This window comes from Coloeus monedula, assembly GCF_965178545.1.
Source record: "Coloeus monedula genome assembly, chromosome: 2".
In the NCBI taxonomy this organism is placed as follows: Eukaryota; Metazoa; Chordata; class Aves; order Passeriformes; family Corvidae; genus Coloeus; species Coloeus monedula.
In genome coordinates, this window is record NC_138782.1 from 60,160,288 (window position 1) to 60,187,451 (window position 27,164).

The 27,164-nt window shown below is 37.7% G+C and overlaps 1 protein-coding gene across 2 annotated transcripts; it reads left to right on the forward strand.

Moving 5' to 3' along the window:
* RGS17 (regulator of G protein signaling 17) lies at positions 1 to 26,976 on the forward strand (the record flags this gene model as incomplete). Of its 2 annotated transcripts, none has more annotated exons than XM_082276928.1 (4): positions 1 to 119; positions 21,562 to 21,651; positions 23,516 to 23,750; positions 26,788 to 26,976. In XM_082276928.1, 4 exons carry the CDS (start codon positions 1 to 3, stop codon positions 26,974 to 26,976), a joined length of 633 nt encoding a protein of 210 aa, XP_082133054.1. The 2 variants fall into 2 exon arrangements, with proteins under 2 accessions (XP_082133054.1, XP_082133055.1); XM_082276929.1 differs by having other exon boundaries at positions 21,574 to 21,651.
* Positions 26,977 to 27,164: the final 188 nt, after the last annotated feature.

A 27,164-nucleotide genomic window follows, 5' to 3' on the forward strand; every position in this document is an offset into this window, starting at 1 on the left:
ATGAGAAAGAGGCAGCAGTCACAAAATGAAGGAACATCAGCTGTGTCTCAAGCACCTGGAAACCAAAGGCCCAACAACACATGTTGCTTTTGTTGGTGCTGTTGCTGCAGCTGTTCATGGTATGTCCTGTAGTATATTTGCTTCCATATCCACCACAGGTAAACAATGAGAATGGAAAGCACTGGGAACATGCAAACTTCTGGGAGAGGAGGCACAAGTTAACTTTTTACTTAAAAATTTGATTTAAAAATTCCCTGATTTGGTTGGACATCTTTTGTGTGAATATGTGGTGTCCTGTTATATTACTAATACAAATTCTGTAATCTGAAAACATGAGCCTTAAATTCCGCATTATCTTTTAAATGGAGTGGCATAATTTTAGTGGCTGCTTGTCCCTTCCTCAACAGAGTTCACTTGTAAAGTCAAAGATTTAAAGTTAGTTTCAGAAATACCTTTAAATTCTCAGTGTCTTGAGATGCACCAGGTGTTTATTTCTTATTTTTATGAACACAGTATTGTAATATAAGGTAAATGACATGCAGTACTGTTCAGAGCCTGGCATCATATTAACTAGACAGTTCAGGTTTTTTGGAGTGACCATTCCTCTGTGTATCTGTGTTATTTTCACTTCAATCAGCCATCTGGCCCGAATCTAAAATCTGAGGCTATTTGCTTCAGTATATTTAAAAATACATACCAGCATGTATGCACTACGTACCAAATGGGACAGGTTTTTTTCCAGGATACTGACACACCCTGGAGGCAGTAGCAGGGTGGAGCTGCCTTGGCTGTTCCTTCCAGTTTCACCTTTGGAGCAAGGATGAGCCAGAGCTCATGTGTTTATCATTAAAGTTTGCAGTATGTTCAATCCATATTGCAAAATAGGTGGAAGGTTATTAAATAGGAAATAAAGAGAGGGTGTTTTGTCACTTTTCTCTCTGCTCTGGGACAAGGGCACAATATCAACTATACTGTTACAGGCCAGAGATTCATTTATCTCGGTATCCTATTTCAGGAAGCGACCTTTATCAGATACCACAAGGAAAGGATAAAACAAGTAGACATGCACCTCCTCAACCTACCCAATGTAAAATACCTCACAACTACTGCCAGTCTGCAACTTAGGTATTTCCTGGCCCAGAGTTCATTTCCATGTGGTTTATAGACCTTGTTGGAATTTTCTTTCCTTAATTTGCCAAACCGTTTTCTGAAGTGACTTCCTGAACTCATCTAAACTTTTGGCATCCAGGGTTCCCTCTAGCAATAAATTCTACAATGGGCCTGTGCACTCCATGAAGTATTACTCCCTTTTATTTGTGTTAACCTTCTAGAAATTAATTTCATTTGATGCTTCCTTGTTCTTATGTGAAGATCAGTGACTACTTGTTCCCAGGATGGTCAAGATTTTACAGAGCTCTCTCATATCTCCCTTCAGCTGTTTTTTCTTCCACAGTTTTCTCTATTTTAATCTTTGTGAAACAGAAACAGCCCCAGACCATGATTTATCCTTATCTGTCCTATTTATCCACCTACCTTGTGTCTCTCTATGTACTTTTCCTTTTCTACTATTTCCTGTCTGAGATGTGTGACTAAATCTACTTTAGATCAAGGTCAAGACATGGGTCCACCATGGTTTGTGTTTGCTCTTGAGTTTTGTTACTAATTTCTCTGCTTATTTTTTAACAACCCCAAAGATGATGTTTTCATGGAGTTATCCACCCTGAATACAACATCTCTTTCCTGAATGGAAATAAAGCCCATCATTGTGCATGTAGAGCTAGGGTTGGCTTTTGCCTTGCATACTAGAATATGAATAGCCATAAAATATCCATCTAATTTACCAAGCTTAAAGATAACTAATTTTATTTTTTAAGCATGCCGTAACTCAAGAAAATTTATTTGACAACCATACCCTGTTTTGAAGCTCTTGTGACCCTTGGAAGCCTCCAGTCCTTGGAAGGCAATACCATTATATATGTAAACAGATTATGCATCTTAAATCTAAATTAGAGTAATTATTGTTTAAAACATAGGAAGTATCTTCAACTGATCTAGTAATTTTTTTTCTATCTTTCTGGGTTTTTCAGGGCTTGAGGTTGGGGTTTTTTTGGTTTTTTGTTTTGCAAAATAGGTTAGACTGAGCATGGAGAAATCTTGTTAGTTAGTTTTCAAGATTAAGTCAAATAAGTGATCAAAGGAATAGTTACATCACTCATGTTTGCTAAAATCAAGAAGACAGAAAAGGTGATGTATTAAGTATTTTCCAGCTGTATCTTCTATGATTCTGTAGTGGAAATTCCATTAGAGGAGAGATGGGACAAAACTTTGAAAAAAGCAGTATGAAATGTTTCAGAATCTCAATTAAAATGAAGTAACTGATTGTGGTGCCAAATGTGTTTTGTAAATCAGAACTGTCCAGGAGGAGTACAGATTACTGTTCTTGACTCAGTAGTCTACACTAAAAAATTACAAAAAAAAAAAATTTAAAAAGTAACTAACTTATTATTCTCTCATATGCAGGGGATTCTAGCTAATTAATTCTCTAGGGTAGTCCTCTGTAAGAAAAAATCCTAATCAGCAATTGTAACAGGTTCTCTGGACCTAATGTTATTACATGCTTTTCCTAGTTCCACAGGTCTTTATGTTTGAGTAACATGAATTTCTCAAGAGATACCTGTCTGGAAATGTTGCTGGATTCATTAATGGGAAAGGCAATGTTCTATCAAGATTAGAATTTTCTTCAGTTTTTCCACCTGTGTGTGACTGATGATAGCTCTTACATCACTAACCTCTTATTGCCTCAACTTCTTCACCATTCACAGAAATGGAGGGAGTATGTGCCGATTTTAGTAAAATATTTTCCTTTTTTCCTGTTCAAACAGTTAGTTCAATAGTTCATATATCCAAACAAATCATTAGAATTCTGAAAATACCTTTTTTGAATCATGTGATGCTTGTTTTCTTCTGTTCTACTCCATGTTAAAATCAGAATAGGCATTAAGTCTTCTGTTTGCACAACAGCATAGGCAAATATTCACACCTTTGTTTGGGGAAACAACAAACTTCTTGCCTAATAGAGACTTGTTAACAGCAAAAAATTAGATTGAAAAACTACGCAGTACATCTTGTTCCAAACCTTTTTTTTGTTTTTCTCTATTATGTCTTTCTTAAAGGTAACAACTCTTTAGAGGTTTTCTCTATTGTTATGGGATAATCCTTGTAGGTAACTCAGCCCCAAGCAGATGCTTCTCACTCCTCACCAGCAGGATGGAGAAGAGAATCAGAAAAGTGAAAGCAACAAAACTCTTTCATTGAGATAAAGAGTTTAATTGATAAAGCAAAGCTGTGTGCACAAGTAAAACAAAACAAAAAATTCATTCACAGCTTCCCATCAGTTCAGCCATCTCCAGGAAAGCCAGGCTCCATCACATGTTACAGTGACTTGGGGAAACAAACGCTGTAACACTCAAACTCCATCCTTCCTTTTTTTCTTCTGCAACTTTTATTGCTGATCACAATGTCATATGGTACGGAATATCCCTTTGGTGAGTTGTGGTCAGCTGTCCCAACTGTGTCCCCTCACACTTCTTGTGCACCCCCATCCTGCTCACTGCCAAGGCAATGTGAGAAACAGAAATCCTTGATGCTGTGCAGTGACTGCTCAGGAGCAGCTATAACATTAATGGGTTATCAACACTGTTTTGGTCAAAAATCCAAAACATAGCACCATAAGGATTCCTGTGAATAAAATTAACTCCATCCCAGCCAGACTCAGTACATCTATTGGCACTGATAATCGTCAGAACAGTAAATTACTCAGTTTACAGGGACAAAGCAAGACTTATTACCAAACTTTGTTCAGATTGGAAAAGAATGGAGATAAACAGGATTATTAAAATGGCTATTTTTATTTTAATATGTATGCTCACGATGTTGCCCAATGAGTTTAAGCTCTAAACTTGTTTCTGAGTACAAGTAGTGAAGGAAACAGTCTGCCTCAGTGGAAAAAAATAAAGTGCTTCTGAAGTTCCCAACAGAAAAGCTTGTCCCCTTACAGCAGAAGCAGATGATACATCCCTGTGAAGACCTTCTGTAGACCTTCCTCTCTTCACTGACCAGACATAGACCTTAGGCACTCATTTCAGGAACACTGCCTAATTAAAGCAGCTAACAGATAAGTACCAGTCACGTACCTACAGCTCTGTAACTGAATCACCCCATGTCTTAAGCTTTTGCAAAGCTCCATTCCAATAGAGGTCAGAAGAATGTGCTTCCTTACGAGGTGTAATGGGTAGCCTGAGACTTGCAAAATTTGCAGCAAGTCTTCTAACATCACAGTCCATAATTTCCTCAATTACGCTTTCTCCAGAGAGTTGCCCATTTAGTACTTAAAGCCATGACTTTATAGTTTTGTTCTCAGCTTGGTGAGGTAAGAGGAGTAAGCCTGCTATTTCACCTCCCCAACCTTATTTACCAATCCATTACTCCAGCTTCCTGAGCAGACATAAAACTAGTTGCTCTCTTGCAAACACTTGCAAATGGCCTTCTTCAAAAAAACTCTTCAGGCACTAGCACAGGGAGGTTGGCTTTTCTGCCAATATTTTTGCTTCCTCCGTTGTCTCCCACCTAGAGCAGGAGTCATATCTTTTTATCCCCTCTTCCTTTCATAAGGCGCTCAGTGAATTTGAAAACTCTGATGCCCGATAATCTGTCTCCTTTTACTGTACACAGAAGGCTCAGAAGGCATCTGACATCTACCCTGCAAGAGGCCTTAGCAGTATGGCAGTCTGGGGGACATGGAAAGGCTTCCAGGGGATAAGTGAAGGTGATCGCTTAGCTTCACTTGTAGCTCGATTGAAGGGAGTGAGCTGAAAGGCCTTTACCTGAAAAGGTAACCATTGGAACTGCTGAAGACTTGTGGAAGAGAGTTTCCCACACACAAGAGATGCCAGGGAAGATAGGGTATTTGCCATCTTGGCAGTAAACAAGAGTTGCTCTTGGCAAGAAACCTCTCTCTTCAGTTCTTATAATGTGTCTATGACTGCTGTGAGTTGCTCTGAAACTTCTTCCTGATGACGTTGCTACACAAATATTTTTCTTTATTAAAGGGAACATTTTCCTTGCAAGAGTTTAGCAGTTAACTTGAGCTTACAAGTCACGTGTGTGCCATGAATATGAAATGGCAGAAACAGTTCTAAGAACAACTGTAAATTGCATTAATATTTGTTCTCTATGGGGTTCAGTGTTCTCCTCCTCCTAACAAACAGTGTGCTCTAAATGAAAACAAAAAAACAACAAAAACCCCACTTTTTTTTTTTTTGCACTTCCCACCGCTCTAGTATTTTGAGAGGAATAACATTTTCCTGGCATATTCAATGTTATTTTGCTATCAAAAAGTAGTGTCAAGGCTTTGCATGAGTCAATACAAGATAATCTCTGGGGGCTACAGTCATGGCTACTTTATTTTATTTAACTATGGTAGAAAGTTTGAAGGACAGAGAAGCAAAGAACACAAAAACAATTTAATGCAATAAATTACAGCCACATGTTCATAAGTATGTCAAAAACAAAACCCATATCCCTCTTCCAGTGCCTGTCTGCAGCACAACTTTTAGACTAGGAGCAGACTAGAGGTGGGCTGGCACAAAAAAGTCACCCAGGCTCCAGGATTTTGTTAAAGCTTCTGTCAAGGAAAGAAAATCTTTATCATTGAAACAAAAGCACTGATATTGAAGAATATATTTTTGCTTTAGATTTTATTTTTAATTCTTCTTTTCCTCCCTGAACACATAGGACAACATGTCTGAAACAAATGTACTCAATTCTCTGTGTTTACCTTTTCAGAACATCACACCTGTGAAAAAGCAAATATGGAAAAATGCATCAGGAGTTACTTTACTCTAGTGCAGAATACAGAAGTGCAGGCTACTGTTCTCTATTTTACTGAAATAGCAGGTGATATTTTTAAAAATATTAAATGGGAAAAGATGTTCCAATCTGAGCCTTTTCATACTTTAAAATATCACAGAATATTACATTTTTACCACTTGCTGGTGCAGAGGTCAAAGATGAAAACATTCTGTCTCTTTCCTGGAGAATAATTTATTCTGAGGGAAAGTAGGCTTAACTAGCACAGGAGCTCATGCTTTGTGCAGCTATGGGACAGTATCATCTGATCATGAGAGTGTGATGTGCAGCACTGGTGCTTTCTTAAGAAAGTAGCATCAGTTCTTTGATGGGTAGTATTTAAAGCTGGATAAAATCCATTATCTGACTTGTCACACAACCTACTGAACATGGTTTTCATGAAAATCAGTCTTAAATCACCTTGTCTTTAAATCCACATATCCTCAGTTCTGAGGCCATGAGAGAAAGCTGGCAAACATTCCTGTTTGTTTGTTGCTGGAATGCACCATGGGGTGAGTGTGGACTGAGGATTTAAATACCTAGTCCTCAGAAAAGGACCTCTCAAGGTTTCCTGAGATACTTAAAATAAAAGAATTAAATTCTCAGCATTTGGAAAAATAAGCAGAAGACACACTAAAAATAAATCGCTTGTCAAGTATTTATTTTTTCTTACTTTTGTAAGTTAACAGTACTTACTAAATAATACACAAGTAAATAATTTCTTTTCCCTTTAAAGCAAAAGAAAAGGATGATCTCTAAACTGAAAAAAAAAAAAAACAGAGCAGGGAAGCATGCCTTCCTAATAGGTATGAAATTTAATAAGCTCTTTCTCCTTTAGAGTTAAGATAGGGGAAGTGATTTTGCTGTAAATTTATGGAAGTTTAGGTCCTCAGGGCAGGCTGGGGACAGGTGGCTCTGTTCATGCTTGTTTACACAACTCTCCTAGGACAACACAGCCTGACTTGCCAACCTCTGGGCTTGTGCCCTTCTGTGACACTGGGCCAGATTGTCAGTGTTAGCCTAATAATTCCTGGAAGTCTGCTCTCTCCTTGAGCCAGACCACCCCTTTACCTCATATGTGATTCAATACACAGCTTATCCCAAAGCTCCAGAGCTGGCAAGTAAAGGCAGCTTTGGGATAAGCATCCCTATGAAGCAGATGTGAAATGCTACCTTTTCAAAAGAGCAGGGCACATTTCTTTGCCACAAGGTGTAAAGGTAGGGGAGCTCACAGATATGCTAACTTCTCCTGACTACTAGCCCATAAATTTTCCTGCTTCTGCTTCTAAAGAGTAAGATGTGAATGCAGGAAAACAAGATGTTACTGGAAAACCAAAAGGACTTTAGAAATAAAATTTACAGAAAACAAAATTTGAATGTAAAAAAACTAATGAAAGACTAAAGTTAACCTACTGAATCTCACGAGAACCTGCCTGGGTCACTGTGGAGCTCTCTTCTAAATTAATCAAATATATCTCACCTCCCCTCATCAAAAAGCAGCTAAGAAATCCCTTAATCCAAGCTCATGCACCACCTTTTGTCTTCTTCCTTTCTTCTTCTCAGCCTCCTGCCACTTACCTCCAAATTCCTGTGGGAGCACAAGCTCTTGCACAGCCTTGGAATAGGGGCAGGTACAGTGAGCCACCAGCTCCCAGAGCAGAAAGGGGTTTCCACAGGAAATTTGCCAAGTAGATTTGATGCAGGCTATTGCTTTGTGGGACATGCAAAGCAAACTAAAATCATGTCCTTCTCTAGGAGAAAGCTGTGAGCTACACACTGCATTTATTTTGGCAAGTGGTGCAAAGGGGTAATCATTAAGGCGCTGCCGGTCAACCGTGAAATCATGGTGGAAGCACAAAGATACACAAGATGTTACACAGATGTTCAGCATATATAAATAATTCTAAATTAATTTCCAACCAAGAACTCTGGTTTGAAAGAACTTTTAACACTGTAAACTGAGTCCAAGTCCATGCAAACTGATAAATGTTTCTATTTTCAAACGTATGAGGTAAACTTTTTTCTCCCCATAAAAAAATAATAAAAATACAAGGCTAATGTGAAGAGTGGAGCAACAGCTTCTTATGCAGCTGCTCTGTTAACTTTCTTCATAAGCTAGTGGTAGAATCCTCATTAACATCAAAACCAGACCTGGGCTCTCTGTGCCAAGCTTTCCTAGTATCAGGATTTTATTCTTATTAATTTAAACTTTGAAAGTTCATTTCATTTTGAGGAACAGATGGAGGCTCATGTGTTTACTGACATTTTTCCCCATCTGTGATAATGCAAGCAGGTTAGAGAATGAGTAGATTGTAAACATAATAGATTAGCAAATTTTAAATAAATGTTTCTGAAGATTCACAAATGAAATGCAGATTCCTTTGTGTGTAGTACTACTAAGATACAAACCTCTGATCAGTCTAACTGCAGAAAATAGTCCTATTTCAAGCAAGCATTTCTGTAAAGAAAATTACAGTAAAAAAAATTAGAACTACAATCCTTCTAAATTGAAGAATAAATACATGCTCAGAGGGGATTTGGGATTACACAAGGCTCATTCTAATTCAGTGCTGCAAAAGATACCAACAGTAGCTCCTTAGAAGGGGAGAGCAGACTAAATCTAGTTAACTTTAGAAAATGATCTTGATTCTGTCCTGGCACAGCACACAAGAGTGTATTCAGGGACAGCTGCTCTTGAGGAGACTAGAGGGAGAGAAAGCAGTGGCAGAATCACTTCCACTGCTGAAAAGCAGCTTGGTGTCTCCTCTGAGGCTGTTTAAGAGATGGATTGCTTCAGAGCATCAGCATCTTGGCTCTCCCTCACCCTTCATACCAATTTCCCACCTGCCTGCACCAAAATGCTGTTCAGCTTGCTGTCTGTGGAACAGTGGCTGTAGGAAGATTCGTAATGTCATGACAGATTTTCTGTCACCAGAGCACAGCTTGACTGTTGCTGTGGAGAAAAGAAAAAAAAAAAGAAGTCATGAGTGCTGAGAATACCCGAGTGCAGCTTATGCTGTGATTTTCAGGTATTAGGATTTTGGAGCCTTCAAAATCTCCCCTGACGTGGTTTGGGCTGGTTTTGGTTTTCTTATGACAAATTTGCAATTAGATATTTACACAAAGATGCATTAACTCAGAAATCTGTTGAAAACCACATAAATGGAGAAGTACATGAAAAGTCACAATGGGTCTTAGATCAAAATATAAGCTGAAGTAAGGCATGTTGATAGATGGTGACATTTCAAAGGTGCCAAAGCTCCCTTGCAAACCCTCTGAACTTTATTCATTGTGGAATAATAAAAACGTTGATATTCAACATGCAAAAACAATAACAAAACACCCTTATCCAAATTAAGCACGCTGACAGTGTCTATACCAGCAAACTAAACAGGGCCAGGGTCTAACATGGGCTGCAGCTAGCATGTACAGTAAATTGCTGGCAAGTATTAACTCCCTGGCAGAGATTTGGCCAGTACCAAAGTGCAGTCTCAGTCAATGGCCTGTGGCAGGTGCAGAAACCCTGTTTTGGGTATGGGCTTTAGTGGACTGGAGCTATGTGGTGCCAGTCAACCTCCAGACACTCCCAGACCGTTTTATCTGCAAGAATAAATGCAGCCTGTAGTTCCAAACCAAAAGAGAAAAAAATAGGCTACTAAAATCTGTCAGCAGCAGAATTTCCATCTCACATAGGTTTATTTTTTAACCATGTATAATTCCAAATTGGTTTAAAATGTCAGTTAAAACAGGAATAAATGTCTAGCGCTTTAAAGAGAAAAAATGAGAATATTTTATGGAAACGAGTCTGGACCCCTAGTAAGTAGCACTTATTAGATGGAGATCCTCTCACTGGAAAAGTGGGTCAGACATTCATTATGTGAGTCAGAAAGGCAAAGGAGATATGAGTCTTGTCTAGTCACCCTTAATAATTCCATAGCACATATATTTGTCTAGATGGCAGCTCTGGTTCTTCTGAAATACCTGGGTGAGGGCCTGATACCGGCAGATGCTGAGCACCCATTGTGGAGGAATGGGTAATTTCAGTTCTTGTTGACATCCATGCTGAAAGTGCTTCCCAGCTGAGGGCTTTTTCTAACAAAATTTGGAAACCAGCACCAACACAACAGATGTCTGTAATATACACAGACTGGCATGGAGGGTCTCAATCCTGTTTGTTTTCTGGAAGAATGTTAAGTGGGAGATTCCCCCATCTTACTTGACTGTGATGTGGATAAGCTTAAACTAGTTTAGTCCGGGCTAATTTCACAAAATATGGTGTCCATAAACATCCAAGTAGGAACTATGCTTTGAAATTTCCTAAAGCTCTCTTTAACTGGATTACTTTGGAGCACCTTATGAAAAGAAAAATGTGAGTTTAGTGTGAATGTTTCCAGGCATTTCTTCCCATTTCGAAACTACATCTAAATCTGTGGAATCTATCTACATTACCAAAGTAGTGACTGTATTCAAGCTCAATTCTTTACTGTTGCTCCTACTTTGATATCTGAAAACCAAGAATAATAAAGAAAAAGCCACAACAGAAACTGAGACTAGGCTCATTTATCAGAATTAATTGAGACCATTAGGCTTGCTTGCTAGTGATTTGGAGGGCTTTTATTCATCTAGCTACCCTTTCAAGGGATACAATTTCCATTTCTTTGAATACTACAGAACTGTCACTTTTAATTGTGTCAAATATATGAAGGAATTGTTTGCAAAACAGCTGTAGCCAGGAGTAAGGACACTGCAGATTGTCTAGTAATTAAATGTGTCCATCATACAAGATGGAATATGAATGGTAATATTATTCTGAAGGAAGGAATGAAGCTGACAGCCAGACTAGCGATCTGTTGGGTGACCTGAAAAGAGAAATACATCCTTGAGTTGAATGTTGCCTAAAGCAGAAGCCATCTCTAAAGTAATGGAAGAAAGCTAGAATAACTCCACTAGAAATCATTGGTAAGAAAACTTTGTCAAGTCTTGGGTTTCCTACCTGTACAGAAATTACATTCCACATATGAGAACAAAAATCTCAAAAACATATCCTAGAAAGGACTAAAAGTTTACAAAAGTTGTAATTACTCCTGTTGTGGCTATCATTATGTAGAAGTAATATAATCTCTCTAAGGTAAAATCCAGCAGAAAGTATATTCACTTACAGATTTTCAGAAGATCAGAAATATTGTGAGTAAAAAAGAGTATAGGAAAGTCAGATTGCTTTAAATCACTAGTTCTTTCCTCTCTTGCACAGTTACAAATTTTGCTCATGGTTAGTTTAAGTTTGAGGGAGATATTGTCCTTTATTTCAGAAGTTCAAGTACAGTGCACACTGGTAGTTTCCATCTGCCTTTGAGCTCCTGCTGAGCTGCAATATCTGGAGGTAGGTAGGTTAAATCAGTCACACAAGAGCAGAGGAAGAAAACAACACGTTCAGCAAGGCTGTCCATTAAAAGGGCCAGTCTTCTTTCACATAACATTTAACCTGCACTGACCTTGAGAACCAGTTATCACCTTCACTCTGAAGTCATCCTGAAATGTAAATGTAATTGCATTTTTTTAAGTAGACCCCGAAAATATTCCTCAGTTGTAGTCTCTTTTTAAATATGTTGTTCGTGGCACTACTGGCCACACCTGCAGCACTGTGTCCGGTTCTGGGCTCTTCACTGCAAGAGCCCTGTATATACTAGTGTCCAGCAGAGGGCCTCTAAAATGATTGAGGAGCTGGAGCACCTCGTGTGAGGAAAGGCTGAGAGACCTGACATGGCTCCACCTAGAGAAGAGAAGGCTCGGAAGGACCTTAGCAATATGTATAAATACCTGAAGTGAGTGAACAAAGACGGTGGAGCCAGGGTGTTTTCGGTGGTGCCCAGTGAGAGGACACCAGAGGCAAGGAAAACAAGCTGCAACACAGGAGGTTCCCTCTCAGCATCAGGAAACACTGAACTCGGTGCACTGAACTCAGTTTTAAGACTGAAACTCAGATCTTAAATGTTTGCAAAACATTTCTGGGGCTTTGGGGGACTATTTTAGGATAACGTCCCTTTTATCAAGGGTTTTCCAGGAGGTTAGTTTTTCCATTGACAATGCACTTCTGAATATTTTCTAAAAGACAAAAGAATCAATATAAAAATTACTTCAAAGATCACATTGCAAGTATCAATCTATGATGTAAGATGTATTAACATGTGGATTTTTAATTCTACAAGGCTTTGCTTTCATATTTTTTCATGGTGTCCAAAAGGAAAATGTAGTTTGGACAAATTTGCCAATTTGTCTGCCAAACATATTCTAATTTCAACTTTGATGGAAAATACAGCAGGAAAATATAGCTTGTGGCTTTAGAAAGACACTGTTAATCTGACTGTCCTTTATGAAGAGAAAAGGTTATCAGATTTTAGATTATTCCATTTTAAAACATTAAATATACAGGAAAGGGAAGAGAGTGAAACACTGCAGATTTGCTAAAACGTTTTAAGTACTTGCTTTACCGAGCACATCCCTCTATGACTTACTTTAATTTAGCACTCATATCTCAGTAAGGATGATCTACCTTCAAGGGGCTATGTGGGATGCAATTTAATAACCTTATATAATGATCTTACATAAACTCCAAAATCTTGGCCAAGACTTCCCATTAACAAAGAGATGATTATACTCTTAAGCAGTAGATCATTTGGGTTCAATTCTGCTTCTACTCAAGCTGAGGAATAGCTTAATACTTAATACATAATACTATCAGGACAGAGCTAAACGTCTTAACTGACTAGACCTTGATAGCCTGAGGTGTTCCAGATGTCTTAAACTGTGATTTCCACCAATCTCCTTTTTCTTTTATGGTTTGTAGTTGAATCTGTATTGACTTTTGACCAATTAGGCTGAATGCTGCACAATATTAAGAAAACACAGCAACAGAAAACCAGTAAGAAATTGAACCCACTCTCCCCCACATTCAAAGATACAATCACAAATGAACTGAGAAGTTTCTTATTTCTCATGGGAAAGTTCACAACTCTCAACATAGATGATCTGGCCTTATCATAAGCCTTTGAACAAAAGATCTCACAGAACTTAGTCCAGGTTTTCACAAGGAAGAAAAATAGGACCCTATTCATCTGTAGTATTTTAAAGTGTATTTCCTTCTGAAATCTTAAATATCTCACAGGGCTGAAAGCTATCCCTTCACACAGAAGAGTTGAAATAGCACTGCAAGAGCAGCACTAAAGAACAAACACAGGAGAATGGGCAGTGATTCTTTCAGTCACCCTGGATTGCTGCTACAGCACTGATGTCAGAAGTAAGACAGTGAATGGGCCAAGATACCCATCTGTAGGCACGAGGGGTTTTGACTACATCTCTACTCCTGTGTCTACACACTCCACAGCCATACCATCAATGCTACCCTTCTAGAAATCTCAAGACTGTTTTAGGGAAGCAAGGATATTTCAAATACAAAAGAAAAATGCAGGTTTTGCTGTGCTTTGGGATTTTACTGCTGTAAGGCATTGTTCTTCACACTTCTCTGCACAGCTCTTAGTATAAACATGATTCTGGGTGAAAAATGGAGATGTTTGCAGGACTCTGAGAGATGAGGCTCTAGTAAATACTCCGTGTATCATGAAGTTAAGAGTTATAGCTGCTGGATTTCCTGATGAGCTGTTTTCTTAACAGAAAATCTCTTTTCTTGTTATCAGAAAGCCTACTGGAAATCTGCTATGACAGAATGTAATTTTTCTAAAGAGCTTCTTAAATTTAAGCATAATATTTCATTTAGATTTGTTCTTTTATTACATTAACTAGAATTACTCACAGAAGAGTAGTTAGAATTATGGTAACTAACAATTAATAAAACCAAGACAACTGATTATTTAATTTTAAATTGTAACAATAATTATTTTTAAAACAATCAAAATTATGAAATGTCATTAAACTTTTCCACAAACACTATTTTGTTAGAAATCCAATTCAGAAGTAAACTAATTTTAACTGTCAAATCTGTGCAAAACACAAACTCAGTTCCAGTCAACTGCATTCTCCATAAAACCCTGGTGGAATGGCCTGTGAAACAGCTTCTGCATCCATCCTGGTTAGCAAAAATCAGACCTGAAAATTTACACCTTATGCTCCTGCTTGGCCCACAGGATTTATGGTGTGCAGAAATGTGTGCATGGGAGCCAGAAGTTTGCCTGCATTTAATATTACCGGATGCTGAGTAGAGGATCCTAAGCTTTTTTGTTGAAAGCACATTCACAGCACATAGAAGTGCCCAACCATCTGTTACAGACTGTTTCTCAGCTGTATGCTCTTCAAACAGATTAAAAAAGGGGACAAATATGAACGACAACACTACACACACTACAACAAAACAAACTGAATCAAGGGGGAAAATAAAACCAAGAAAAATTGGAAAGGAAAAAACTGTATGTTTCCTAGTCATTGGAAGAGACAAAGCATTGGAAGAGAAAAATCACTTATTTCACTTTATTTTACTTTTTGTGACCTATGAGAAAAAAAACCAGGCCGGTTTTTACTGCAGCTTTTATATTTACAAGGTAAAACAATGAGACCACACTGTAAGCTGAACAAAGAGCTGGGAGGTTTGTGACTCTGCATTCTATCCCTCACCTGATGCTTTGAAATATCGGAGGAGTTTTTGCTACAAAATCTCCAGGATGGTTAACTTGCAAATAGTTGCATTCTTAAAAAAAAAAAAGTTTGGAGTTTTTAGTTACATGAGGTAAGACTCACAGAATCAGGCGTCAATTTTATAAATTCAATTTGCAAACATATTTTTTTTTCCACTCTAAAACAGCTGAGTCCAAGCTGGAGTCTATGCTTGTTTGGTTTTTTTCTTTTAAAAACAATTTGGATTATACATGCCTCTTGCACCATCTTATCACCTAAGGCAAATATAACTCTGGCACTCAGAAAAGTTAGCACCACAGGTACCTGGACTTTTTGAAAGGAGTTTATAGTTTCAGTGGACACTGCCAAGTAGGCTGATTATAGCCTTATGGTAATTGTTGGCTTTCCCCCAACAGACTGCTTTCCTATGTCAGTCTGCTAAACACAATCTCATCATTTAGTTTTAAGCACAAGACAATTTTTTACTCAGAGTAGGATGTAGCTATTTTTCATTAAATTTCTAACTTGTTTTCAATATAAAATTTTACATCCTACATTTCTTTACTGAATTCAGTGAAGAGCTGTAAATCATTATCTTGTTCAAGAACTAGGATTGACACTAATGACAAAAAAAACCTTCACATTTTTTTTATCTGTTTCTTATTTGTAAAAAAATTGTTATGTTCTTCTGACTGAATTAAGACCAGATTCTGATCAGTTTAAGCAAATGATTCCATAGGCTTTTGACCACCATTCCCCTTCAAAGTCTCTCACAGACTACCAAGGCAGACATGGGAATAACAAGTTTACTACACGTCACTTATGTTTGCCTTGCAGACCTCCACGCATCCATGCAAGCCTCCACTCTAGAATTCATTTATTACCACAGATTTGGCTGACATTTTGGAAATACTGTTATTATTAGAAGAGTTTTAGAGTTTTAGTCTGTCTTGCTATTCTTACAAGGACATAAACTCAGAGATCAGGTAAGAGATGGATTCCCTTTCTCTCTAATACAGCCAGGGGCCTGAAGGATATATTGCAAGTTTATCTGAGCCTATGAAAGTGTCTAGTACAAGGCATCACCTCTTCATAAAAATAATTATTATAGGTCTAGTTCTTCTCAGAATAGCCATTCTGGATATTATTCACTTACTGTAACAAAGTGAATTCTTTTCCTAACTTTAATAGAAGCAAGTTTTTTACCCTTTACTCAGCTTACAAAAAACAAGTTATCCTTGGATAATATTGTTCATGTAACATTTCATTCTCATTGATGCCTATTTTTGTGACATTAAAAGGGAGATAGAAGACAGTGATTTGAGATTAATCTAGCTGTATTATTCTTTATGAATGGATCACAATAATATTGCAGTTATTTTTCATTATTATTGATTTGCACAGTGTAGCAAAATCATCATTTGCCTCTGTGCATAAACAAACACAGTCTTGACTAGTATCCAATGACATCAAGGTTAAATATTCTAGCTGCCACGAAAAAATGAGGTGATAAATTGATTTTGAGTCATAAGTTAAATCAGGTTTCATAGAAGAAATTGATGAATCCCAGTAGAGTTGTCTTTTCCATTATAATACAGCATATGGGATATAGGGACCACATCTATCTCTGACATCTAACAGAGCATGCCTCGGCATTTAGGAGTGAGCTTCTGAATAGAACTGTGCAAACAATTGATTTTTCAGTCACTGACTGTTGAACCACAGTATTGAAGACAGTCTGATCAGATTGAACTACAATCAAAAATGAAAAAGATTCTATCATGCAGTTTTTTGCATCTGAATTAAAACCAGAAAAAAAATATTTGTATTCATATAACATGTTTTAAGCCAGACACTTGTAATAAAAGCAAAGGTATCAGAGAGCATGGAGATCATTAGGAGCACACCCATTTTGAATGGGAGGGTGAAGGTATGTACCCAGCTGGCGAAAGATTGAGACAAAGAGGGGCACCAACACTAAGAGTTTTGAAAACCACCTTCCCCTCATTTCAGAAAAATGCACTAAACATGTGTTCTTGTTTGCATGTGCAGTAATTTGTTTGTTTAAAGGCTTCTCCTCTTCCAAACAGAAAAGAAAAGATATTTCCTATCTGAATCTATTTGGTAAATTCAACTTGTGTTTTTCAAGAGTTTTGGGGAATGGTCATTTTACATCATCTACCACTGTAATTTTAAAATCAAAATTCAATCTTGATCTCTTGAGGTCTTCTGTGGGAAGATAGATGTGGTGGGTTTTTTAAGAAAGTTAAAAATATTATGCCTCTTGATCTGATGATAATAAAAATTTCTAGGAGTAGGGTAGGGAGAAGTGCAGTGCCAGTGAGATACATTCTTTCAATCAAAGGGTTGATCAGTGAAGGAAACCTTCAGAACATCTGTTTTTCTGTTATCCAGAAAATCTTATCTGAATATTGATTTTCATCTGAAAACAAAATTCTGCTTTTAGATTATGTATGAACAGTTGATTTAATGTGACCTTTGGCCTAGAATAAGGAAGATTTTTCTGTTACTGTTGTGGCTTGAGGGCTCATGGCCCTACTGTGTAACATAAACTGGTCCAGCCTAAAATGCAGTCACTGCCCAACACAGACTACAAACTTCATCTACAAAGTAGAAACTGAGCACAGATCTCCTGAATGGCCAACCCAATAGCCTACCAAACTAGTTCACAGTGTCCCAGTTTGATTTCTGCTCCTTATCTGCATGTCAGCACAAAAAAACACCACTAAGGCAAGAGGTTTTAATAGTCACATTCTCTTCAGTGCCAGACATAATTGCAAAATACTGTGATGATATACTGCATATGATGCACATAACAGAGAAAATACCTAAGTGAGTAATAGCTGGTATCAGCCATGCATGGGCAGAACATTAATCCTGGCACCAGTCACAATGCTTTCTTGACATAGTGATAACAGTAATTTCAATGATTCACCAGATTTAGGCTACTCGTCCATGAGAACCTGACTCTTGGGAAGCAATTAAATACCATTTGTTCACAGAGAATGAAAGATCAGGTCCAAGCTCTAAATTACCTTCAGTATTTTAATGGCAGTAGAAGGTAAGTGCATCAGTAGGAATTCAGCTTACAAAAAGGCTAAAACCATCAGCTGGAAACACCTGGAGGAAGAGTCAGTGAGATATTTGCTCGACTCTCTTGATGATTCTATCCAATTAGCTTGGCTTTATCTTCTCATGCAACAGGATGCTTCAATACTGATTTAGCTAAGTAATTACTCAAAAGAACAATTACTTAATTGCTGAACTTGAATATTAACAGCCATATAATAGCAGCTAAATAAATAAAGATTGGGTTTCTAAATCCCAGCAGTTCCCCCAAAAACACATCAGCTAGGAACCTGGACCAGCTTAATCTTATTTGTGGTCATTTGTTCAGTATGTATGCTTCTTCAAGTAGTCCCTGATCATTAATTTTTTACTTATAAAGTGTGTGAAGTTGCAAAATAGAAATGCATTCACTCCAAGCAGAAATTACTCATAATAATACTGTTGCAGTAGTTCAAGAAACTTATTGGTTTTGTAGCAGTCAGGAACCCAAGATATATTTTAAAAGTGCATCAAGCTCAGGCCACTGAAGTATTTTTACTGTACTCTCCAGAGCAATAAAATCAGCATAGAAGTGGGCAGAACAAATCTTCCATATAAACAGAAAACAAACTCATGCTTGTGCTTTCCATTTAAACTCACCTTTAGACATCCCAAACTCTCCCGTTTTAAGGCATTAGTAGTTTTGTTGTGCTTTTATCATGGCTAATTTGCATCTCCAAATTTCAAGGATGTCTGCTGGGTGTATTCCAACTAATAAATAATAATAGCACCAAAGATGTTAGTTTGTATCAGATGTCTCTCTAGTACACCTCCCTTTCATTTAACTACTTTTTGATAAGGTGTATCAGCAATTTCCTCTTCTTAAAGCCTTAACTAAAATAATTTTGTTAATCTTTAGCCTGTTGCTTTTAGTCTGTTTAGTATTACACTATAAGCATAATCCTTCTGACACAATCTGATAACTTCAGTGATGGATTAATGTATCAAGGACATCAGCTCCAGGTATGCAGAACACCTTTGCTTCTGTGGACTGCTTGAATTCCACAGAGAAACGTGAACAGATAGGATGTTTCCAGCTGAAGACAGCAACATAGGAAAGAGCAGTGCAGTGTTGTCATTTCAAGTTAAAAGGAAGCAATCTGTTATTGTGATCAGTTACTTAAAGGCTGCTTTCAAGCTAGCTTTGCAGTCACAAATGCTTAAATATTTAATTATTTTTCTAAGAGATCATGAAGCAGTTCCTTGAGTGAAAACAGAACATGCCTGAATTGAATGTACTTCAGTATGATAGTTTCATTCACAGGAAAAAACATATCAAAAGTAACATATTTGATGGAACTCTAGCCTTGATGGATGAAGATAAACAGAAGTTGAAATGTAGTGCTGGTTTTGTCACAGGAAACATAATGCAGAATTTAGGCCAAGATGCATTACAAATGTAGCACAGTTTTAAATGCAATACTCAAACGTGTTCCAACCCAGTATGACACTTCTTTGAAGAGTTCTCTATTTTGCAGCGCTGTCTAACTTCAGCCATTACAGTCCAGTTATGAATGGTGAGATGAAGGAATCAGGGCCAAGTGTGTACCTTGCATTGTCACTATGGTATAGATACCAGAAAACTGGTATACGATGTTCCAGGCCCTCAATCTGAACTCTTTATTGAGGTTTTTAAGAAAATCAAAGTGCATACTGTCTATCAGTTAGTCCTTTGATAAAAAAACATTGCAATGAAGTCAACATGGCCTTCTTGTTCCTATTCCTATTTCTCTTATTCACCACTCACTACTTCACTATTCATTATTTCCCCTTCATCAACCCATGATGGTTTTCCCAAGTCTAGCAGAGATTTTGCATAAGCAAAATAAACAGTATTTGATCCCAGATAACAGATTAAATTAGTAGTGTATACTGACTGCTCTCAGATGAGTCACGTTCTACTTCCAGTAAGACTCTGCATCCAAACCTTGAATGTCTAGTGCTTGACAAGTAAATTATTTCAGTACAGCTTAGTTGTTGCTCATGTGATGGAGGAAGGAAAACAGGCAGCTTCATTCTCTTTTAGACAGACTCAAGTGAACACCCTATTGCATTTGCAACCTACACAGGCTGTTTCCTCCTTCCATGGTGTTATTCTTCCATGGAACCAAAGGACACTGTTCTCTGCACCCAGCAGAGAAGACAAATGCTGCTCTACCTATGGACTGCAAAGGAGGGAAGGAGAGAGGGAGGGAGAGAGAGCTTTGTGCCTTCCCTGCTTCTCCCTCACTCCAGCTTTGTGCTCTGTCCAGATGCAAGGTGACCCTAAGCAGTTACATGTGTGGACTTAAAGATTACAAGACAGAAAGAAAGTGGATGGTCCCTTTTTTTTTCTCCTCCTGTATATGGAACTCCTTTCTGTCTTTCCTGGGTGCTCCCTCTGTAGACTGATGAACAACAGGTCAGAGGAGACGGAAAGGCTTTTTACCTGCCAACCCCAGAGTTCAGGATGTGTTGTTTCTCCTGCAGCAGTTGATGACACCCTAACAACCTTAGCAGCACTGGAGCTGCATTCCTACGCTGTAACAGGGGAAGCAGGACCAAGGGCCTGAACTAAGGTCTTGGCAGGTAAGTGAAGGAGCAACCAGTATCAAAGAGCTTCATTTGCAAGTGTACGTCTTTGTAATGTTTAAGTCTTAATATGTGCTCTGCTTTACCTGGGAGCTTAAACTTCCAGTTTTTAGAAGAGTATTTGAGAATACCTATTAGCTCTGCCAAATGCTTTAAAAAATGTTGAAGAAACTCATAAATGCAGAGAACCTATAAAGAAAGATTATTTGTGCTAAAGATGTCTCAGAGCTGGGATTTCTTCTTAGAGCTGAGCAGAAGTTATTCAGATTAGTGGGGGAGGGAGAAGCTTTATGCTACAAACATATGTTTTTTAGCAAGACTTAGGGTGACTGAGAGCATCATTGTATGGTGAATATTTAATATTCAAAATATGAGCTCGAGATTGGAAAGGGGATTTTTTGCTTGGTTGCTTGTTTTCTCTCAACTGTACACATTTCCTGATGAAAGGAAATTTCCATCTCCTTACTACATTACACTTCTTAAGCTTAATTATCAGAGCCAGGGTTTCCATATGAATATCTATGTCACTCAAAACATACTTTATTTCAGTCGTTACCAGGAATTGTGGACTTGCTGGCAATACCATGTTCCAGAACATTCACAGAGAACACACACAGAGGAAGTCTTCACCACTACAGCAAATCTGATTTAAAAGATATGTGCAGAAAAATAAGTGATTCTAGTAGCAGCTCAAAAAAGAAAAAAAAAATTAAAAACATCCTTGCATAAAGGAAGTCTTTCTTTCCCATGCTTGTGATAATATGAGGGTAATGGATGCCTTTCTGCTCAGAGGCCAGTATGTTTTATTTTTTGGAATGGAAAACAAGTTTAGGTCAGAGGAGGAAATCATAAGGAGCTGCCACATGCTAAGTTCTGTATCTGAGCCATCTACTGCCACTGTATCTCGGAGAGAGAAAAGGGAAGATCCATAAAGACGGAAAAACTATCCAGAACTGGTGGGACATCAAAGCCCCATCAATGTCCAGTTCAGAAATTCATATCCCCCCTACTCATACTGTTGCTAGCATTCTCAGTTAACTAAGTGAAATCACTCCAAAAGTCACCTCTAAGTATTTGCCCATATTTCAGTGGATAAACTGTGAGCTTCTAAAAAACTGTGTGGTAATAGCATGTGGTAATAGCAACTGTAAATTAATATTCATCAGAGTTCAGGGGAAAAGTAATTGTAAAAATTTTTCTCCATAATTTTAGAGGCAAGAGTGAAAAACGATACCCTATATAGGTCTATATCTTTTAAAAGTTTGCATTACTATAGTCATTGTTTTAAATTAACTTTCTCTAGACAAAATAAAGTGTTGTACTACATTGCAGCCTCACTGTTAGGAATGAAGAGAGAGGAGACAATGCAGGAAGGCCAACACATACGACCAAACTGGAGAGTATCCAAGTCATAGAAGAATGGTAAGTTGGTCAAACTGTTGTGCAGTAAGTATTTTGTCTTTAACTAATATCAAGAATTGTCTTGGGTTTAATTCTTTGGGAATGTCGTCTTAATTGCTTTTCCTCCAAAAAATTCTATATGAAAGGAAGCAAAGTCTGTCCTGACAATGAAACGACAGCAGAGACATTCATAAGTCAAGCTTATTTACAGTTTCTTATTTGTGGGGAAGAACCACTGGGAGGAATGGAAGGTGCATGGGTGGTTCCATATGTGAGTCTCTATAAGAAGCCTCTGCTACCTGTGAGAGCATTTTTTCCTGTCTATCCGGACAAGAAGAAAAACTAATTGTCACAAGTGTACTTCATGACCAGATTTTTAATATGGGCGCTTTCATAAAACAGCTTGAACTATGGTTTCACTGGAATTAACCAAAAAACATATATCTTGCAAACTGGGTTAAACACACTGAAAGTCTGAGCTTCTACTTCTGTCTAAAGCTTGGGCCCATCTTTATTGTGTGGGGAAAAATGGTAATCTATCAGGGGCCTTGAGTTCTCTAATCCCATAAAAAGGAAATTAAAACTTTAAAGGACATATATGATGGCAAAACCAACCCAAACAACTCATTTCCTTTATTGCTAATCATGGTCTTTTATGAGAAGACAATATGATAATTTTCTACAAAATACTATAGTGAAGAGAGCTTCCCAACAGACAATAAGGAAGCCCAGGTTGTTTGTCAGCCCCATCCACCTCAGCAGGTTCTTTGCACTCTCCTCAGCAGACAATGCAAAGTCCTGAGAGGACTGTTCACCTTAAAATCTGTGTTTAATCTTTTTTATTCAGTTAACCATTACTTTGCAAGATAGTTTAAACATTAAAAACTTTGTGATTTATCACAAATAGCTTCCCATCATCCAGTCTGCCTTGCATGCAGAGTAGGAGTTGATAAATTGACTTGAACAGAAATTATGTAGACAAATGTCACTTATTGTGCATCATGGTTATACAGAAGCTATTGACAACAGCTAGTAAAGCTCTTGTGTTAGATCAAGAAGGAGAGGGCGAGTGCTCAAAATTAAGTTTGAAACTATGTTTAACTGTTAAGTAACCTGGAGAATTACTTTCTTAAGCTATTCATTGGTACATTAGTGGATAAGGGAGGCAAGTAAGTCCGATCACTTACCCAGTGCATCTACTGGTAAAAGCCACAAATATTTTCCTTCAGGAAATGGGAATAAGGACTTTTCCCCATTTCTTCTCTTTCCAGTTTTGCCAGCAAAATCCATCACATCTCATGCCAAAAGATCATCATTCAGGTCAATAGCATGAAACAGAAGGAAGCTTAGCAACCCTTAGGTGCAAGCACAGAGAAATATGCTAATTTAAAATCTCTCTGAATTACTACTTTGTTGGGCATCATTAGTATGCTTTTGGCTGCCAAGAGCCTTTTGTTTATCTTGTTCTTCCTAAACCAAATCATGTACTGTCACCATCAGAGGCAGGCAGGGACATCAGGTGTCATCTAAACTCCTCATGAAATAGAGTCTATTTCCAGTTTCTTGGAATCTCCTTTAACTGCAGAGGCAGGAATTCATTGCTGTTGTGGGGTTTTGTCTTTGAGCAACGTGGCTAAGAACACTACCAGAAAACTCGTAGAAAGTCAAGTGCATGTCTCGTAACATTAAACACGTTTAGTGGGCTATTGGGATAATGGATGCACAAGTGAAGGGCAAACGAAATTCCCCTGTCACTGCTGAAGCCTTGTTGCTTCCAGTTTTCACTTTAGACTAAAGTGCAGTTGAAAGGAGAATTTTTGGATGAATGTACGAAAACACTGTTACAAAAATAGTAGCATATTTGTAATGATATTTGCTTTTGCAGCCAAAACCCTACTGCAGATGAAATCTTGTCTTGGGCTCAGAATTTTGACAAGATGATGAAAACACCAGCTGGGAGGAACCTTTTCAGAGAGTTTCTTAGAACGGAGTATAGTGAGGAGAACCTGCTTTTCTGGCTTGCATGTGAAGATCTGAAGAAGGAACAGAACAAGAAAGTTATTGAAGAAAAAGCAAGACTTATATATGAAGATTACATTTCTATACTATCACCAAAAGAGGTAAAGCTGTAAATGTTACATTTGCATTTTCTGTTATCCCAGAGCAGAGACATTATATCCTGGACTGCGAGGTGAGGGTCCGAAAGTCTGTCATATAAAAGTCTTAGTGTGAACAATAAATCAGGAAAGGAAGGGACAGAAACAGTAGAGATGCAGGCACTGGGCCATTTAGCATTACCAGCTGCAACACATCCAAGTTTTCTATAAGGCTCAAAAACTCCAGTAAGAGAAGGCTGAGAAACAGTTTTGCTTCTTTAGTAATGCTACATGTCTGACAGAGAGAGGAAGTAAGTAATGCAAATGGATTTCTGGAGAAAAAGCACGAAAATGAAGGAATTTAAATCAGAATCATTATAGATTTATCTGCTGCTACAGCTGTCTGGGAGAAAATCCAAATTTCCGCTGGTTATTCCTATGTGAGAGTCCAAGAATGAAAATGACATATTTTATCTAATGAAACATATAATATCTAGGAAATTATATAAGATTTTCTTCAACCCTTTAACTGAAATAGACAAATTTTGAAATTATCTTTGCCTGTAGTAAAGAAAAAGCAAAGCTACCAAACCGTGTTTTGTAATACAGAGAGATATATAAATATATAAGCACTATAGAAGAGTTTTTCTTAGGCCACATCATGTACCTTTATCTTCTTCGCCTTGTCTCTGTGCATTGCATTTGAATTCCTACTCAATGGCATAATTTATGCTCACTGTGGATCTTGATTCCTACATTTTACTTCTTCACTGTGTTCAGTAATAATTTCCAACTTAATCCATATGAATGAAACCAAGTGATTTATAACTCCATTATCCTCACTTGTGCCATAGTATCTGCTTTTGCTTTGGGGTGAAATACAATTGCCAATACAGCAAGCTAATAATAAATTTTTCTTCTAATACCATATTTTTACCAAATAGGTATGTGATGAATGCTCAATTGTCTTTTTAAGCTAAGACCAATGAGCATTTAAAATGCAGACACTAACTAAACATTGTTTGACTTAGAGTTTAACAAAGCTACTCACAAACTTGGTGCACTGGATGCGTACAGATCTCATCAATCCAGTTTCTCCTGCCCATACTGGAAATCTTAGGAGGCAAACAAGAAGTGTTTGCAATGCATTAGAACAGCATGGGAACTGAAAAATTCTTGTTCATCCAGGCATCCCATTCCAGATGTTACCTTTTGGCATAAGAGCTGAAATATTTAGCATGACTCATTCAGTAAAGAAGTTATTGAGGCAGAAGGTCTTAGTGTTCTAAACAGATACTTTGTATTCATCTGTTTAGTAAGAAAATACCTTTAGTAATCCCAACTAGTTTTGCCATCTGGCTTTAGGGAGTCACTGAAAAAATACAATGCAAATTAACAGTTCCATAATTAATTTTGTTTTTTGCATTCTCTAAGTGCAATTAACTTTTATTACGCTCAGTGGCTCAAAACCCCACTATCCTGCCAAATTTGAGGGTTTTTTTATCCCAGCTATTATGTTTGATATTGAAGAACCAATTAGATGCACAAATTGTTTTTGTCGATATAAATGTGTGTGCCTGTGTGTCAGGGGGAGAAATGCTTAAATCTTAGTGTGTCCTTTCTGTTCTGCAGAAATGCAATGAGCTGGGCTTGAAAGCTATTCAAACACATTATGAAGACACATGGTTGCAACACTGCCACTCAAAGCTACCATAGCACTATAGTCCTGCCCACACTCACTGGCTGAGCAGCCCCAATGGTCTCTCATAGTTGTGTCTTGTATCTGATAACCAAGTGACAGCAAATATTGGAGGAGAACGAGCTTGTCTGCTCTGTCAGTAGCATACTCCAATATGCCAACAAACCAACAATGCCAGATCCTACAGCAGGTACTGAAGATAGAATGAAAATGTGTATTTACTTCTCAGTGCTGTACCACATCACACCAGTGTATTTCAGAGTGCTTCACCATATATGAAAGCACAGGCTCACACATCCTAAGATATTCTGCGTTTCCATCTTGGTTACCATCCTTCATGTGTCAAGGTATCTTACATGGAGCTTTCCAGGGTTGAAGTCAATCCTTCAGAAAGTATGAATATCTTCCTGTGGTTGCAGAGCAGTAGAGTCAGATTGCAACTTGGTATAAATCACAGTATCTTAACTGATCTCTGCTTGGCATTTCTCTGCTCCGGAGTTTAGCCCTTTTCCTCTTAGCTGAGTAAATCCTTGCTGGCCCCAGTGGGCTTTGCTGCTACTGCCATTTCATTTAATCCAGAATGCATTAATTTACTAGGTTTTAGAGCATTTTATGGATAAACTGTACATTCACTCAAATTTCTAAAGGATATTCTAAAATCATCTGTGCATTCATCCCAAGCATAATATGTCCTTTTCTGCCTAGGCACAGGAGTTCATCACAAATGGTAAGTAAATGAGAAGCTAAAACTGAAACTTGCTATCAACTTCAATATGGATATATGATCTCCTGAAAGTATAAATTACCAGATGTTAAAGAATCCTGAAAAGAAGAACAAATCTGAAATAATTAATATTAATGGGGAGAGTAACACTATAAAAATGATAAAAATGCCTGGGTAATTTATAAAGAACAAGCGTAGTGCCTGAAAAAAAAACCAGAAAAAAAAATCTCTAGGGCAGCCAGATAAGAATGGTGAATAGAAATCTTCCAAAGGTTTAACCACAAATGCTAAGAAAAAAACCCTGCAGCTCTCTGAATGAGGGTAATTCAACATTCATTTCAGAACAGTAATTTTAAATACATATAAATTTTTAAGGTAAAATAATATATTTTCAAAAACTGCAGCTGCATTTCACTGTACAGATCTTAGGATGGATGCAAAGACCAAATCAAAATTGAAATAGAGTTGATGGTCTCAGTGCATTACGCAGCAATTGTGTGATGATTCTGAAAGAAGCACAGAGCATTACTTGAATAACTGATAAACTCAGCATGTTCAGTGGAGCCCTGAGAATTAAAGATACATATTACAGCTTTTCCAATGTTATTGTTTTATTATTCTGTGCTCATCTTCTTCAGGTTAGTCTTGATTCCCGGGTGAGAGAAGTGATCAACAGAAACTTACTGGATCCCAGCCCTCACATGTATGAAGATGCCCAGCTCCAGATATACACCTTGATGCACAGAGACTCTTTTCCAAGGTTTTTGAACTCTCAGATTTATAAGTCTCTTGTTGAAAGTATTACAGGCTCTACTTCTGAAACTTAGTTTTAATTTTCAAACAAAATAACTTGATTTTTTTTGGGGGGGTGGGTGGGATGGAAGAAAAGTAGTTTAATAACATCTGCAGCTGGGTTCCTGGAGAACTACAGTTTAGCACTACTCAGGCTACTGTGAAGAAAACAAATACATATTATGGTCTCTGTCTACATTTTTACCAAGGTCCTTCTTGCTCA